Here is a 19412-nt window from a genome sequence, read left to right on the forward strand (position 1 = left end):
CTTCGAAGAGACTTCCGATGGCGTTTCGTGATAGCTGATGTGTCAAAGCCGATTATTGGCGTAGACTTTCTCAGCTTTTACAACCTGCCTATATCACGCGAGACGATGGCAAGAGAGAAGACAAACAGAAGACCAGCGAGGCGAGCGAAGAACATCAGCGTCCAGTACAAAAGACGAGAAGCGGCCGTACAGTCACCTTCCCGGACTACTATCGACCGTAGCTATCGGTCTCGGCGGGGGAGTACTGTGGCATCATCCTGCCACGGCTACCTGAGTGCGGACCTGCGCGCAAGAATCAGGTGATGCGTGCGCGCGCCAATCAGGAGCCAACGCGCGGCCGCGTTATCGCAGGTGACGACGGGCTGCTGCGCCGGCAGTCCGCCACAAAGCCTCGTACTGATCGCGCGTTTCTCTCTCATTATTGTAATTTCATATATTTGTTAGTCGTTTGTTTTGTGTCTCGTTAATTTGTTAATAATCTGTAGTGTATCGTGTTGTCGTAATATATAACTATTTCTCGTATTGTGTCGTTTAATTTACCGACATCGCTTTGCTTGTGGCTGGACGCCGTTCGGGTTCGATTCCTGAACGTATCAACTGTTAGTGGGTTGATACCCGAATATAACCCGCTACAAGCTCAAATTCTGGAACGTTATTTTTTGTGTACCTACATAGAATTGTGTTAATTGATTAGTTTCAAGTCCCATATTTTAAATTTAATAGGCTTGAAAGGTATTGCTATTAAAGGTATCGTCACATTTTTAAGCAAATCAAAGTTCATTGTAATAACTGGCTAGCGAAGACCCTAGATAGAAAATCGTAAATGATGTCATCTTGGGATATGACAGCATAATTAAAATAATTTTATTAATGAAGCTAATAGCGAATATACCTGTTCTTAAAATCGGAACAAAGAATTACTCTAAAGAGAGAAATAGCGTGGTGTTCATTTATAACGCGATCTCACAATATCAGTGGTAGTACCGTTTAACACCAATAAGTGCAGTTTTTTATTAATTTATTATAGGTATATGTAGTTTATATTGCTAGTGTACCTTATATAATACTTATAACTATTTCGCGCCTATTTAGACTTCGGAAGATTTTGATGTACTTTCATCTACATTATCTAAATTACACTGATCTCATTTGTCTATAAAACCCAGAAATACACTAGAGAAAAACTTGAGCCACATTCCAATTGTAATAGCACGGAGTAGGGTAAAATATTATTAATATATTATTAATAACTGTTGTTCCATTTTAAAAGCATTTATTAAAATAATTTAAGTAGATATATACAAATATTAGATTAAAAAAACAATAGATTATTTTGAGATACACATACATTTTTTAATCTACCGCTTCCTGCGATACCCGCCGATTAGAGAATATAATACGTGATGGAACCAATTCTTCCTCTTGAGTTTACGTTCGGATTTGGCGTCTCGTCGGAACGCTCGCCATTCCTCACGTTTCTGAATTTCTCTTGGACCATATGTGTCTTTTTTGAGGAACGAACGCTTCACGGTCTGTAATATAGCAGAGTTGTTTATTATCTTTTAATAATGATCAATGGATTGCAAATCTTATAATAAATGAGTCGACTATTATCAAAGCCGGCAATCTGACTTTTGGTACAGTTGGTTGGTTTTGGACAATTATTGGTAAATCAGAAAAACGAAATATTGACTTTGTATTCCATTGGCAGTCACAAAACTCTTCGGAACGACATCTTAGATAAATAACAGGTTAACTATTAACCTTTATTTAATGCAGGTTTTGAACCGTATTCTTTGAAGGAGACGATTATATTCAAATAAATCTGTATTAACATATCAATAACATTTTTTTGTCCAAATGCACAGATTGCCGCCTTTGATAATAGACGACTCAAATATCCTTCATCACATCGAAATTCATGTTTATAGGCACACGTAAAATTAACACTTTTTTTTTTATTGCTTAGATGGGACTAGCTCACCTGGTTTTTTAAGTGGTTACTGGAGCCCATAGAAATCTACAACGTAAATGCGCCACCCACCTTCAGATATAAGTTCTAAGGTCTCAAGTATAGTTACAACGGCTGCCCCACCCTTCAAACCGAAACGCATTACTGCTTCACGGCAGAAATAGGCAGGGCGGTGGTACCTACCCGCGCGGACTCACAAGAGGTCCTGCCACCAGTAATTACGCAAATTATAAATTTGCGGGTTTCATTTTTATTACATGATGTTATGTCTTCACCGTAACTTAACAGCGTTGGACCTCTTACCTCTATAAATGTTCCAGATCTATATTTCCAAAGTGCCAGAGCAATAAATATTGGTATAAGTACCATTCCGGCATACTGCAGCGCGCTACCAGCAACTGTTAATAAAACACACAAAAAGTGTCATCGCAAAGAAAAACTATACTTATAAAATATATCTATACTAGGTACTACTTATACTATAATAATATAGGTACTTATAATTTTGTTCGAAGCTACGATAATGATCTTAATACGATTCTCGCGTCACGCCAATAGCACGATTTTCTCGGTTGGTGTCTCGACTATAGTTATTGGATCAATTATTTGAAAAAATTTGACACTTGTGATTCATTAACCAAACCAAATGCAATTGTGTATATCCAATTTGGAATAGGAATGGATATCCGTCCGTAAGGACAAATAGGTCAGGTATGCATATTTCAAAGCCGTGTTCACACAAAACTTTTTGGATAGCTTATACTAAAAGTAATTTAAATATCAATAATCTGTTGATATCGATAATCTGATTGTTTCTGTTTTGTTGTGGGTCTTTAATTTTCTATGTGGATGCATAAGTGTATTAACCGTAAACATTCCAAAGTATGGAACCTTTTATCGTTTCATTGTTCGTAATTAAGTGAATTGAATCAAGATAAATCAATATTCTCAAACAATTATGATGTCTGAAGAAACAGAAAAGAATGTGTATACTAACTGTAGGCTCCTCTCGGATATACATAAACATTTCCGAACAGTAGAGCTTCTGTGGTGATGAGAGCGTAAATAAACACTACAATCATAATAACTGGTGTTACAATGGCCCAACAAATACGCCAGTAGAACGATGTCTTTATGTTTAACATGAATTCAATGTCAACACATAGGTTCTCCAGACCTGTAATAAATATTAACTACTTAATAATTTCCTTGCTAAAGTAATTTTTATATTAATATTTAAAATAAAAGCTACGTACGATATGAAATGTTAAAATAAAAAAAGAGTATTAACCGTAAATCCAGAAAACTCCAATAGTTTCAGTGATAGCCGCGAACAATCGCATGAATGTTCCTCCGTAGTAGTCTACTAATTCTAAAATGTATTGTCCTCCCTGGAATGAAACAAACATTCTGAATAATCTGTTATTACCATCCATTAAATAACTAATCTGTCAAATCTGTATAAGCTTAGTTACCGGTGTCACATAAATAAGTCCCACAAGGAAACCTATAGTACATGTTGTAGCCGACATGTAAACCGTGGGTACTCGCGGAAACGCATCCAATAACACAGTATTGACGGTGGAGAGTAATGCTACGCCAGAACCGACGCCCAGCACAGCCATCATGAGGAAGAACAGCACCGCAAATAACTGTAATCCATTAATTATCACATTAAACGTTATGCACATGGAACGTTCTAGAGATTTTATTTCCCGCTAATTTAACGGACCTCCTAGTGCTTCAGTTAAATTTATAGACAACGCGAATGGCGCAATTTATAGAGTTTCTACAATATAACAAAAATAGCTATTGAGTACCCAAGATCGAATTAAAGAGAAAGTAATATGGTATGGTAGAATAGGGTATGTTTTATGTTACAACATAATATTACTGTATTAAGTACAAAAATATGCCATTTGTAAAAATGATATGGAAGTGTTATGGCTAAAATCGATTTTCCAGATTACGTGAGCTACTTCCGGATGAAAAAAATTCCGTTATTATAAGGGCAAAATGTAGATTAAATTATTAAGTCAACGCTGATAAAATGAATTGCTGAGAATATGATAAAAGTGTGGATATACATATTGCTGTTACTAGGTCACGTAATTAACTTTATAACTATATACGATGTGCTGTTTATTGAAATATTTATATTTTATTTTTATTTAAATGAGTCTATTTTTTTAATTATTATTTTTGTTAATCAATGTGTAAAATGTACTAAATACGTATGTAATAAAATATTTAATTTACATTTATTAAAGTATATAATATTTACAATTAATCCCTCTTTATTATTTTAAGACCCTTCATTTACTTGCCGAGCAATATAGGCACTTATAAATGCACTCTCAGATGTATCCGTGGCCAGATACGACGAGAATCGATGTGTTCATATGGAGTGATGCGATCGTGGCGCAAATGATATTTGCGCTATTATTAAGCTATTGCATAGCTTCTATCGCGGGCCTTGAGCGCGGCGACTGAATCAACAAATTCCGTAACGAAAATAACCTGACACCCCCAATATATCTACTATGTAGCTCGCGTTTAACACATTCACACGTTGCGCTGGTGTAGTGTTTGTGAATAAGCGCGCGGCGTGACGTCGTACTGCATGAGCATCATGAAAAGTCTGCCCATCTCTCTCTCACGCGGTCTAGCTTATTAGTGTGAAGGGGACAGTTAATGTTTTACTTTTGTTAATGTTTATAAATATAGTATGGTCTTATTTTTATTATTGTTTTAATATTAAATTATTATTGTCTAATTGTAATGTCATAAGTTGATAAAAAATGCTTTGCAATAGCTTTACCGCGGCAGTCCCCGAGTGCCACACGTCTTTTTTTTTCTAAGTAAATACGTACCTAATACGCGGTTACGATCAATAGAAATGTACAGAATTTATATATTTTTGTATTTAATGGTGGTAGAGTGTACTATATATCTATTAGGTAGCTTTCGCCAGCCTCGTTATTTCTGTGACACAGTAAATACTTGTATCGATTTGAAGGATGAGACTGCTATTTTACAATGAAAGTTCGATATCATATAATATATAGTCGATCATTTTAATTATTTAATTTTTCACATTTCATGCAACGGCAGCATTAATTAATAAGTGATTGAGAATTGTTGTTTCACCTTGTTAACAAAATTCAGACGATATTCTGATCGCCGCCTATGATACTACTTATCTTGTTTATCAGAAGACTGAAGTAATTCAATGTAATTAATAGATAAAGACACATTAAATACGTCATATTTATTGAATACATTTGTATTGTAGAAAATTTTGCCAAAGACAAAAACATTCCAAAAAGTTGGGTATTTGCAATAATTATGAATATGATTACATAATTAGTAAATGAATTGTTACGTTTCAATCATTCACAACTGCATTAAGAAAAATACTAGTTTAGGACCGTTGAATGCTTAATGTCGATTCAATCCCCAGGTTAGAGCCTCGTGATCTCACCTGAATGTGAATCTATTATGACCCCTCGAAGTCACTAGAATAGGAAGGGAAAAAAATTCAAGTCAAAATTGAAAATCGTACCTGTGGTACTATTGGTGATTGCGCAATCGCATCTGGGTAGGAGATGAAAGCAAGACTTGTTCCGCCAGCTCCGATAACTCTTCCCACATCATCGTATCCCAGTTGGTATGCGAGGTTACCTAGCACACCAAAAATGGTGATTCCAGATATTAAGCTCGTAAATGTGTCCAGTGTTGTCACAATCATAGAGTCTCTGTAATCAAGAAGGTGTATTTAAAAACCGCGTAGTGTAATTTGGGTGCGACGGAGTCTTCTTTCCGACAGAAATAGGCAGAGTAGGTAGTTATATCTATACTGCTGTAGCAAAAATATTTTTTTATTAAATTGAAAAAGTACGTCGTGTGCGAAATCTTGTAAACTTTAAGTTAAAGTAAACATGAAAAACATTATTTTAAGCGCAAAAAATAAATGTACAATTTTTGTTGTTCATGGAACATTATTTAAAAATGTTACAAACTCCTCATAGTTGTCAAAAAAAAAAAACATTTCTTAATTTTAAATAAGCGTTAAAATCGGAATTTGGTTATGTTAGTTAAAGTAGTAAAACATGAAATCTACATTCCGAGTTCGTTACGTTTCAAGTTTCAAAATACCAACCTGTAAACATTTTGACTGAATTTGTTGTACGAAGAAAACATAATGAGCGTTCCGGAGCAGACGGAAAGCGAGAAAAATACTTGAGTAACGGCGGCATACCATACCTAAAAAACAGCAAGACGAGTTTAGAAAATTATATAAAATTGTAACGTGCGGAACTGAAATATAATAAAAAGATCCTCGCACGCTAAGCGGAACCCTAAAGTGTTGACCAACGCCGCGCGACCGACACCTGCGCAAGATTCGTAAAAATGCAGTCAGTGAGTTTCGAAAAATTTGAATAACGCGCATGCGCCGGTCGCTGCACAAAATTATTAATTTAAAAACTATCTTTCCTTGTTGTACCTTAAGTTGTAACGATTAAATAAATGATTAACATTAAATTGGCGCCTAACTAGTGGCCGTCATCGTATTTAAGTCGACGCGTACATAAATACTTACCCACTAGAAATTTCGAGAAGTACCTGAAAAATGCCGCCGCGAAAAATACGCCAACAGACGGATGACAATAGTGATTCTGGTGATGAAAAGGTGGACGCAGTGCCCTCGCCAGCACCAGTGCTCATGTCCGGGGATCAGCTGTCCTCGCTCCTGGCCGCCTTCTCAAAGTCGCAGGCCGAGGCGAACCGACAACTCGTCGAGTCCCTGTGGGCATCGCATGGTTTGGGAAGTGGATCGAAGTTCACCACCCCGATAGTGTCACCGTCCCCGACGCCAACAAGTAACATGGCTAAATGCACCGCGCGTTTTGATGGCGTCGCTCGCGATCCGGAGGCCGTTGAAGCGTTTATCGACTCTGTGGAGGTGTACAAGGAGTGTGCGTGCGTCTCCGACGATATCGCATTGCGTGGACTACCAATGCTCATGGAAGGCGAAGCAGCCATATGGTGGAGAGGGGTCCGGAACGAAGTGTCCTCGTGGCCCGACGCTCTCAAAAGGTTACGAGCTATGTATGGTGTGCCACGCCCTGCACATAAAGTTTTTCGTGACGTGTTTTCGTCTGAGCAAGGTGATGAGCTTGCTGACAGTTTCATAGTGAGGATACGTGCTATGCTGTCCAGATTGCCGTACCAGCTACCAGAGGAAGCCAGGTTAGACATAATCTACGGTCTACTTCATAAACGGATAAGGAAAAGACTACCGAGAGATGGTGTGAGCGACATAGAAACACTCATAGAGAAGTCGCGCATGGTGGAGGAGTCACTTGTGGAGTGCGCGGCTGCCCTCAACATTCCGCCGCAGCCACACAAGTCGTTACCTACGGTGTTCGGCGAACGCAGCTCCGCGCCTGACGTGACAAGTGTGAGATCGCCGAGACCTGCCGGCGCTGCCGCTGCGCTAGTGCGCTCCTCCGTTGCTGTTGCACCGTCGTCGCTACCTCAACCGTCCCCATCCCCGCGTAGTGTGAAAAGCGAAACATTGGTTAAAAAGCTATTTTGTGTGTATTGCAAATCGCGTGGACATGTCCGTGATTCTTGTAACAAAATTAGTGAAAACAAATCTGTATCTTGTTATGGTTGTGGTGAAAAAGGTTTTATTAAAAGTAACTGTCCAAAATGTAACAATATTCCTAGCAATATTCAGAGTAATGTTAATAATAGAAACTCGCACGTTAAGGACAATGTATTCTATTCTGTAAATGTAAACACTTTCTCAGATTCACATTGTAATGATAAACATTCTGTAAGTCGACCTATATTGCATATAGGTATACAGGGTTATAATGGGACTGCTTTGTTAGATAGCGCCGCACGGCGTAGTATCGCGGGTTACACACTCTACGCGCTTTTTCAACGTTTAGGTATGAAGTTTCGCACTGAAAATATGTCGGTGAAACTCGCGGATGGTACCACTCGGAACACTAAGATATTATTAACACATGCAGACGTTGAATTAAGTTCAGTATGTATACCTATTGAGTTTATTATATTCCCCGATTCTCAGAATAATGAAACCTTGTTAGGAATAGATTTTATTTTGAAGGCACGATTAATAATTGATTTCTCTTCTATGACTTGGCGCTCGGCTGATCAGCCCCGGGACATTCACCCTTTGACATGTGAAAATTCACGTGACCCCATAAGTTGCGCTTCTATAAACTTGTTGCGCGAGGATGAAGGCAAATTCTTATCGGAGTCGGAAAAGGGGCGTCTGGTGGATTTGCTAGGTGAATATACTGATGTTTTCGAGGAAGTCGGTGAGCCGACTCCTTTTTCAGAGCATCGGATCGACACCGGCGACCACCCTCCTATCGCTGTACCTCCGTATCGTGTCACGCCGGCGAGGAAAGAGGTCATGCGCGCCGAGCTCGACAAGATGCTAGCAGAGGACGTGATCGAGGAATGTGAGTCTGCGTGGTCCGCGCCGTGTGTCTTGGTGCCGAAACCTAACGGTACGTATAGGTTTTGTGTTGATTATAGGAAACTGAATGCGGTCACCAAGACCGATTCCTATCCCATGCCTCGAATTGATGAACTTCTTCAGTCTACCAATGGAGGTTGCGTTATGAGCTCGTTGGATCTTCGGAGCGGGTACTGGCAGGTTCAAACCCTGGAGCAGGATGATGCCTTCAAATCTCTTAAGACGCTACTGACGACATCTCCGATTTTGGTACAGGCAGACTATACTAACCCTTTCATCCTTAGGACTGACGCGAGTGATTATGCTCTAGGTGCATGTTTGCTCCAGGGGGAGTCATCCAATGATGAGCGTCCCATTGAGTACGCCAGTCGTCTTCTGACATCGGCGGAGCGCAACTATTCGACGACCGAACGGGAGGCGCTCGCTGTCGTCTGGGCTGTGGAGCGATTCCGAGGCTACATCGATGGACATCTGGTGCACGTTCGTAGTGACCATCAGCCCCTGAAATGGTTGTTTTCAGTAAAGTCACCGAGCGGCAGGTTAGTTCGCTGGGCTATGAAGCTTCAAGCTTACGATTTGCAAATTGAGTACACCCCAGGAAAAGTTAATGTGATAGCCGACACGCTTAGCCGCCCAGTGACCGAGCTCAACTCGCCACCGGACTGTGGAATCTGTCCCGTTATCGTCGATGTGCCCCACTGGGATGCCGCTTCGACCCGGGACGCTCAGATGGCTGATCCGGAAATTTCCAAGATCATCATTGATTTGGAAGGGACCGATGAATTATCTGTTAATAGATGGTCTGAACGAGGCTATCTCCTAACTCAAGGCGTTCTATACCGCTACGCCGAAGATTCTGAGTCCGAGGAACCTCAGCTAGTCGCACCAGAGAGCTTGCGTGGCAAGGTCATGTTCGAGTGTCATGACTCGCCCACAGCCGCTCACGGGGGGATTCAAAAGACCATTCATCGTATCTCCCAACGATTCTATTTTCCAGGTTTGAGACGCTATGTTACTGAGTATTTGAAAACGTGTATAGAGTGCCAGCGGTACAAGCCGTCTAACTTTAAGCCAGCGGGACTACTCCAGACTCCAGTTCCAGCTCAGCGGTTTGAAGTTATTGCAGTGGACCTTTTCGGGCCTTTACCCAAAGGACCCTGCGGTGAGAGGTGGATCCTGATAGTCGAAGACACCGCCAGTAAGTGGGTTGAGCTGTTCGCTCTCATTGATGCCACTGCCGAGGTATGTGCAAAAACCCTCGTTAATGAAGTCTTTATGAGATTCGGAGTGCCTCGCCGGATGATTTCCGACAACGGAGTTCAATTTGTGGCCGATGTCATGCAAAAGGCTATGTTTGTTTTAGGGGTAAAACAAAATCTCATTCCTCTTTATCATCCCGAAGCCAATCCGGTTGAGCGGAAGAATCGGGACTTAAAGGCTCATCTTGCCATATTGCTTGAAGGCCGTCACCAGCAGTGGCCTGAGGTACTGTCGTTCGTCCGATTCGCTTTTAATAGTTCCGTCTGCACGTCAACCGAGCAAACGCCAGCTTATCTTACCTTTGGTCGTGAGCTCCGATCTCCAATATCCGCTCAGCTTGATCTTCGCGCCGTCGTAGAGTCCGAGAACTTTGTTCCCCAGATAAGCCCATATTTGTCCAAGCTTGCCGAGACCATCTCGACCGCTAAGGAGAATATTGAACATCATCAAGATATTCAAAAGACGCGCGCTGATCTAAGGCGCTCTGAACCTTACCAGTTTGCAGAAGGGGATCTCGTATTGATGAAGACCCACGTACTTAGTAATGCTAGTAAGGGTATTACGTCGAAGTTTAATCCTAAGCGGGATGGGCCATATGTGATTTCAAAAAAGGTGAGTCCTACTTCCTACCTTCTAGCATACGAGTCGTCGGGCGAAGTTTTTGGTAAGTATCATGTCTCGGATTTGCGACCTTATCATGCGAGGGAGGATGTATGTCCCGAGCCTGTGATTCCCAAGCGCCGCCGGGGTCGACCGCGTAGGGTGGTGGAGTAGACTGGGTCTCATTCCGCGTTGTTTGTTTGACCAGTCAAGGATTTCTCGCCAGGTCAAAAGGGGGAGTGTGTAACGTGCGGAACTGAAATATAATAAAAAGATCCTCGCACGCTAAGCGGAACCCTAAAGTGTTGACCAACGCCGCGCGACCGACACCTGCGCAAGATTCGTAAAAATGCAGTCAGTGAGTTTCGAAAAATTTGAATAACGCGCATGCGCCGGTCGCTGCACAAAATTATTAATTTAAAAACTATCTTTCCTTGTTGTACCTTAAGTTGTAACGATTAAATAAATGATTAACATTAAAAAATTCAATTAAAAGAACAAGGTCTGTGTAAAATTTGAAGTATTTTCTTACCCTGACTTCAAGGATTTTTGACCATTGAGGCGTAATGAAAAACAGGATTCCATTACCGGCACCTGGTAAGGTCACAGCCCTGCGAATTAAAGTTGATGTTTTTTCATAAAACGCTTTAGGCGAATTTGCCTAAGTTAAAAAATAAAAAGTCGTGCCCGGTTTTTGGAGGATTGAGCTTACGCGTAAGCGAACTTGATGCAATAAAATTGCCCACAGACCTATTTTCAAATTTGTCTTATCTTTTAACAACAAATGAGTACCTACGTACTTAATTATTTTTTAATACCATGACTTTCAAATTTCTTTAAGCACCGTACTTTGTAATTGTAATCAATCATTTTTATTTTTGCAATCACTTGCGACGACAGGCCAGCAAGGCATCCCGTTTCTAAAGATTGCTATCATCACTGGATACCGGCATTGTTGGACATACTTCGATAATTTTAAGGACACCGTCAAGGCCTGAAGATCATTTTAACACTAAGAGACATAAATCATATAGACATAGTTTTAAATGAAAGTAGCATGGATGACTTACCTAATCAATAAAATAAACATAACTACGTATGGGAAGAGAGCGAGAAAATAAGCAGCCTTGCCAGAACTCTTCACACCTCTGGCCACGATGACAAAAATTATAAGCCACGATACCAGCAGACACAAAGTGAGATCCCATATCGGAATTCCTGAAAATTTGTTATGTTAAAACATAAGTTTTAAAGTTACATTTGCAATAAAGGATTCCAAAATGAGGGCCCGCCAATACACTACAATACAGTGCTGTATGTTCTAGAGTACAATTCCGACGTGTACAGCTTCGGAAATAATGTTGTTATATCATAAACCGACTTAAAAAAACTAGCTTACAAAAATCCTACTCACCGATTCCATCATCTATTCTGTCGGATTGACGTAAAACCGTCTCCCTGTTTGAAGAAAATTTAAACTTAGTACAAATTTCATGAGTAATTTTGTTTATGCTTTTAGTAACATGCATAACCACGCGTAATAACTAAAGATTTAAACGAGTTCTCTTTAAGGTTAGACAAATCGTTTATTTTTAGCTTTTTTATATCTATTGAAAGTAAACTGAAAAGATTTTTATTTAATATGCATTAGTAATCTACGTATACTAATAAACATATTAAATTTGTGATACTGAAATTCTTAGAGTTTGTATATTTTTCAAAGTATTAATAGTATGTATCCAAAAATTATTAAATATTTCTATGTTGTATATGTTAAAAGCTATCACAACTTATCAAAAGATATATTACAAAGTAAATGTATCAGATAACGAATTAATATATTTAATCTTAAAATAATAAGTAAATGATAATCAATTATGATGTTTTTATCATGAAAACGTCATCATAATACGTGCCATTATTAACATTGTCTGGTTATGGAGTACTGAAATGATAATTGCGTTCTACAAATCTAACGTGGAAATATTTCGAAGGAAACTCAAATTGTAACTAAAATGTAAAACTATACTTGAGACATTAGAACTTATATCTCTAGGTGCGTGGCGCATTTACGTCGTACATGTCTATGGGCTCCAGTCATCGATAATGGCTCCAGTAACTACTTAACACCAGATGGGCTGTGAGCACGTACACCCATCTGAGCAATAAAAAAAAAAGATATAATAAATTGATTTCTTTATTACGCTATACTACGACTATACAATACTAGCTGTACCCGTCCGCTTCGCTTGGGCATTTAAAATAACATTATTATTTCTCACCCCCACAAAGATTTTCATCATTAACGCCCCCGCAACTGGTGTAGGGAGTCCAACACTCATATAAATATTAGCCTATCCATTAAGTACATGTATTTTATACATGGATGCCAAGTTTCAAGTCAATCGGATGCATGATCCGTGAAAACCACTGTAGATTTATATATTAGTATAAATTTATGTATAACTATACCAATAGATTATTTTTAAGTAAATTTCAAATAATAAATTATGCAGAATCTAGTTACAGAGTTCTGAATGTAATTACTTTGTGCATGCATCCGTGCCGGCATACAACGCATCCTAATAACAGTAAATTTCAGCTTGCAAATGTAGTATTCTGTTATGATACCTTGAGAACGGAGGGAGAGCGGCTGGTATTATTCTAGACCGATATCACATAGCCAAAACATATTAAAATGTAAGTAGTGCTTGTAATGCCTATAGGCAATCGTATAGAAGTCGTAAACGGAATCTCATTCCGGAATCGCTATTATTTGATAAATGTTTTAAGCAGCGTCGTAATTTATGTTTGTTGAAAACCGATTGTTTTGAGATATCATGATTGATGTAATGTTAATAGAATACTAATTACTTACGTGAAGTATAGTTGGGCGCTACTGACGGCTTCACCTTGTATTTCAGTAAGATTTGCGGATTGTCCTGAAGGCACACAGTTCCTCCACTCGGGTAGGCATTGTGTCCAAGGTAAGGTCGCGTTAAAGCTCACTCCGAAGTAGTAAAGGCAAAGGGCGATGATTGATACGTAGTACGAAAGCACGTAGACGGCCCCCAAGGTCTGTGCGTATCCAGTACCTACGTTATAAAGTACATTAACCAAAGTTATAAACGACGAAATTGTTTCCGTAAATTTGTACCGTTCCGACAGTGGTCCCGTTTTTTTTTTACGCTGTGATAATTCATTAACGATTCTATTATTATTATTTTTATTTTTATTTTCTCAGCTTATGCTGGTAGTACTTTAGTGACATTTACGGACTCGGTCAAGTAAATGTCACGGTTTCTTGGGGTTGGCTAACTATTGCATTATGTGGTTGATCATATTCTATTTGCAAAAACTTTCGTACGATTCTGCACGTGTTTAATATAGCAGCTTTTTATTATTATTATTATTATTATTATTATTGTGTTTATGAGAAGACCAATTTGGAAATATGTAATGGGATTTTACGGGTTGTGCAAACTCATAGCAGAGTCCCTGAAGCAAGCGCCCAATTAGAATATCATTGAGCGCAACAGGGCATCTAACGAAAAACGAAGTTTAGTTGATAGGTAATAATTGTACATTCATTGTGCACGCAATGCAGAGCCTACAAACCTTGGGCACTCAGAAGCTGTGGTTAAAGAATTCACTTGTTTAACACCTGATTGATGTTACTTCTCTTACGCGTAATGGTTGATCGTGCGTGTCAGATCACTTTTATTGCTTCTTCTTTGATTAGTCAAAGAGATAAGCGCTCAAAGTGTGTGAACTTAAAAATAAATTAGATTTCATACTTGGTGTTTCCGTGGATCCAAATTTTCAAGATTTAGATTAAATCAATCTCAACAATTTTAAATTGGACCATATTAATAGTTTCAGTTGTACTTTTACCATATTATCATTTGGTTTCGTTTGGATTCGTTTCCAACACTTAAATATTATGTTAAGATTTTAAAATAAAAACAAGTTTAACACTAAACATACTATAACGGGTCAAATGGCCTATTTGAACTTTTGCATTGAAAATGCAGGTATCATCTTATAATGCTTTTGCACATTTGACTTCACGCCTTTTTCTTACTAATTAATCTACAGTTATTATACTTTTTTTGTTTGTTTATTTTAAGTAATACTTGTTGTATACCAGTTATCTATCTGCTATGGTAGAAATAGGTACCTGTGAGTGTTGGTATGATTAGTGTTAAGCAGGAAACGTACTATGTATGTCCGTTGACTTACCGGTCATAGCCGGAGACAATGCCCAGATCTTGACGCAGTTCCCGCTGCTAAACTGCCCGAGTACTGTTTCGAGGAAGTACATAGGTTTGCCTATGACTAAAAGTACTATTATGTATGGAATTAGGAAGGCTCCACCGCCGTTTTGGTAGGCGACGAAAGGAAACCGCCATACGTTTCCGAGACCAACCGATGTGGCGATGCAAGACATAAGAAACTCGATTTGATTGTCCCATGTTGGGCGCTCAGCCACGTTTCTTTTCTGTAAATTTAATTAAGTTCAATTATCAAAATCAAAAAAATTGAAAGATTCATCTATTGCTGATACTGGCACATACGTGATAAGTAATTAAAAAATGTTTTTTAACAGATTATCCTCCAAAGAAGGCAATTAGTGATCAAATGCTGATAAATGTTGATAAATTTTCAATTACCTACTTCTTTTTTTTTTTGTTTTTACGAGTTTAAGACACGATGAAAACTTATATGCCTTTATCTCGCGTTTATGAATTTCATTTAATTGTTTTCGACAGTACAACTGGCGTCGAATAACACCTAGGTCGTCCGAGGACATGAAAGCTGTTAAGTGCACGATACATTGAAAATAACAAAAGGATAATAATAAATGCGAGGTTAAGCTTTCAATTGATTTACAGATTTACAGATAATCTTGCCAACTAATTCTATAATGATGTCGCGAACTCTAATTTCATTTGTGGCGAATTTCTGATAGCATTTACTTCTATTAATATCACTGTCGCAAGATGACCATGAAAACCGGCTACACATTCACAAATTGTTCCTTTATTACATTGCCTCTTAATTTAATAGTACAAATCTAGTTTTATAGTTTAAATCTAGTAGTGTATAGCTTAGGCAACACAGCTAGAGACAACAAAAATATCCGAATGATATAACGTTTTATTTAAATTAAAAAGTTACGAATGATTTTTATTAGTAACCACAAAACGAAAAAAGAAAATGTATTATATTAAAATCGTAGTAGTGAATGGTAGTAATTAGTTTGAATAGCAAAATTCAACTTCGTTTTTTTTTTCTTACTTCCACTGGGTTTTTTTTACATATTTTATCATAAAACACGGGCTTTCTTGATGTTTACTGTGAAATTTATTTAATCATCGCAATAAAAACGTATTAACGGTAATCGGATAGCAATAAACGGAAACCAATAATTGTTGCCTAAACAGCTATTAACATGATAAGGATACTGAAGGACATATCGCACGTTATAAAGTTCAGTGTTGTCCCTTTTTTGTCTTAGCCTTTTTATGTTTTTATAATGTTTTATCTTTTTTCCGTATAATTTTACCAAACAATTCTATTTTTTTCGCTCCAAGGAATTACTAGAGACGGCGTGAACGTAAACTCCCTTTTTTTACGCTGGGGAATATATTTACTGATACGCCTCCAGGGAAGAAGAGGGAGAAGAGGAAGACCAAAGTCCTCCTCTTCTTCCAATTCCTACCGGGAGACTACGCCTTGAGAAAGGCGCGCGAGGCGCTGCGCGGCGTTTACCACGCAGGACCCTCCCCGCAAAACCGACTACCGACTAAACCCCATCGAGCTCCACCACTCCGACTCCACGAAACCTGCGGTACCGCACAGCGCGCGCCGCAGGCTCGCCGTCGCCGGTACCCGTCCTGACAATAGGACGGGATCCCATCCCCGGGAAGATCCCGTAGGACGTCGTCTCGGGAGACACACCGTGAGTGGCGCATAGGAGCCGCCTCACTACCACGGAACCGACAGCAGAGCACCGGGCGCTCTTGCACCCAGTACCCAACGGTCCCTACGGGAGATTAACGGGAGCATCGTGCCCGCGTCGCCCACCCCGCCTTCTTCGCTGAGGAGCCGAAGAGGGATCCCACTCCCTTTCGCGCTCCTCAGCCTCGCGGAACGCAATGACCAGGTCGCAAAATCTGGCCATGGCCTCCCACGAACTCTCGTGAACGTAAACCCCTGCTCAGTGAAATTAATTTCATGAAAACACGTAGGTAGTAGCTGTTCGAGTTATTAACACAGAACGCATAAATACTAAGTGGTAGATACTAAGTGGTAAGATAGAGAAAATTTAGCAAATTAATTCTAAATATGTAATTAATAAATTATTGGGAAACTATTAAACCAGCACACTTATAATGAGTATACCGATAAATTCATAACACACTTTACTACTAATTACATAAGTAAATACGTCGGTAAGTCTGCCCGGATATTAATCAGAAGATACGGGGTATATGAAATGAACTGTGTAGGTAACTGAACACTAAGGAGTCATTGTCTTCAGCCATAACAATTTCACCTTTGGTATGAAACAATATGTAGCAAAACCTAAATTCTTAGTTTATACTCATCTCTTCCTACAACACAAAAAAAAAATTGGACTCTTTCAGAGGAACTATCCAAGACATTCAATAAAATAGCATTAACTTAGATTTTTGATTTCTTCTTTTCATATTTTTAAATTCCACTGAAATGACCATAATACGAAATAATGTCAAAACACAATCTTATTGTTAGAGATTTAATTTTAATAAGTGACAACGCAGCTTAGGATTGCTTCATTGAGAAATTTTATTCAGAAACTAGACTAAATGGAGGTTCCGGAAAGAGTTTCTTTTTTTTTTAAAGAAGGAAGGATTACTGATGGCCCGAATGTCTTTCCAGTTTCACCAGGACAGGTGGGTGAGCGAGGAGGACTCAGCCAGGAGCCGGATGAGTTTCTATTGTTGTTACAGTATAGTAAATTTGAGTAGCTGTGATTAACGGGTGCAATCGATGAAAACGAATACTTTTATTTCAATTAAACGTTATTTTTCTTATAACACGTGCGGTGCGTGATTCTTTATATATTCCGTACGTTGTGTAAGTACTTTATTTTTATTTTTTTTATTTTTTTTTATTGCCCTTGCAGGCAGACGAACATACGGCCCACATGATGGTGAGTGGTTATCGTCGCCCATGGACTTCAGCAATGCCAAGGGCAGAGCCAAGCCGCTGCCTACCGCTTAATACTCTCCACAAGCCTCTTTTAAAGAAGGACATGTCATAGCGCTCAGGAAACACCGTGGAGGGGAGCTCATTCCATAGCCGGATGGTACGTGGCAAAAAAGACCTCTGGAAACGCACTGTCGATGAACGCAGCGGTTTCAGATGGATGAACTCTATTCCGATGGCGGGAGGTGCGATGATAAAAAGGAGATGAGGAGATCATCTCAAACAATTCCTCAGAGCACTCCCCATGAAACATACGGTACAAAATACAGAGGGAACCGAAGTCCCTCCGCAGACCTAAAGGTTCCTTTATGTATAATATACTCGTATTTTTTTTAAATAACTTCTTTCGGTTGACGAGCTTATGACCCACCTGATTGCGAGTGGTTAGGGTCGCTCATGGATATCAGAAATGTCAAGGGCCCAGTTAAATCGGTGCCTACCGCTGATTAATCTCCGAAAACCTCGTTTCAAGAAGGAAATGTCATAGCGCACGGTAATACCGTGGAGTTCATTCCAGAAGCGGGTGGTACGTGCCAAAAATGCCTCTGGAAACGCACTGTGAACGCAGAGTTTCCATGGTCCGTATCCATTAACTAGAAGTCCCATAGGGTTCGTAGGAACAGAACTATGGTCAAATAGAAAAAGTTGGTATTTCAAAGCCCCAGTCCAGAGATGGGAGCAGTACGTCACGCGAGGACTTTTTGTGCTTCGTAAAGCACTCGTTCCTTATCTTAATAACTAAATTCAAATTGTTCATTATTCATCTTAATTTCTAGGCTAAGCCCACTAGCTCCTGTCCTAAATAGCCAATCTAAGTCAATCCAAGCGGATAATTTCAGAAATCGAAAACTATGTACTGGAATAAAACTCAGAAGAAATGGAGCTCTTCAATAAATCCTAGTATACATATCTAGGCCTCGAAATTGCTAAATAAATTAATTGTAAAATGACTTAAGACAATCCAACATACCTTCCCATCTTCGTTGTCGATAGCCTTTAAATCATTAACATTTTCTGGCGATGGATCAAATCCCGCGTTCACCCGATCCCCCTTTTCATTTATCCCATTTGAATCCTAAAATAAAGTAAAATTCAAAAGCACATTTTTTCGATACACCTATATACTGACTAAAACGATTTTATTTCAATGTCATTTTCATTTTCAGTATTGAAATTGTTTATTTACCATCAGATGTGATTAAAGGGTATCGAGTATGACCGCTTCAACATTCGCTTTGGAAGTGAGAGGTTACTGTAATTCTCTTGCCTAATAAAATAATATATCAGCGAGATAAATTATGTCGATAATTTTACAAAGCTATCATTCTCTCTATCATTTGGTAAACTGATCGTAATCCTAGATTAAAATTTCCCTAAACGAGCATTCATTTAGCAGGCAATCTTATATGCTTCGATCAATAATAGTATAATATAGTATGATCGAAGCTTATTAGTGTTAATTTTTTTTAAATCTGTGTGTAATATAAAAAAAAAACAATAAAACGTGTGCACAGAATTTACTGTTTGGAGGTCAAAGAAAAATCACGGGATTCAAAAATTCACGGCCACCCGTGATGAAGTAGATGAAACTACAATAACACCAGTAATAAAAACTTCAAAATTTAAATTATATCTATACTAATATTATAAAGAGGAAAGATTTGTTTGTTTGTTTGTTTCGAATAGGCTCCGAAACTACTGGACCGATTTGAAAAATTCTTTTTCCATTAGAAGCCGATATTGTCCCTGATGAACATAGGCTACTTTTTATTTTATTTTATTTTTTTGGTTTCATGTGTG

General features: G+C 38.9%; 1 protein-coding gene across 1 annotated transcript; it reads right to left on the bottom strand.

The window, feature by feature from the left end:
* Positions 1 to 1256: 1256 nt before the first annotated feature.
* On the bottom strand, positions 1257 to 18855 carry +nsd-2 (amino acid transporter-like). Its single transcript, NM_001130871.1, is given in 14 exon segments — positions 1257 to 1532; positions 2276 to 2370; positions 2970 to 3149; positions 3264 to 3363; positions 3448 to 3624; positions 5538 to 5730; positions 6135 to 6238; positions 10888 to 10966; positions 11426 to 11573; positions 11770 to 11813; positions 13234 to 13450; positions 14598 to 14856; positions 18583 to 18687; positions 18799 to 18855. Coding segments are annotated over 14 exon segments (1878 nt in total). The 5' UTR covers positions 18802 to 18855; the 3' UTR covers positions 1257 to 1358.
* Positions 18856 to 19412: the final 557 nt, after the last annotated feature.

This window comes from Bombyx mori, chromosome 17 (genome assembly GCF_030269925.1).
Source record: "Bombyx mori chromosome 17, ASM3026992v2".
NCBI classification, from domain to species: Eukaryota; Metazoa; Arthropoda; class Insecta; order Lepidoptera; family Bombycidae; genus Bombyx; species Bombyx mori.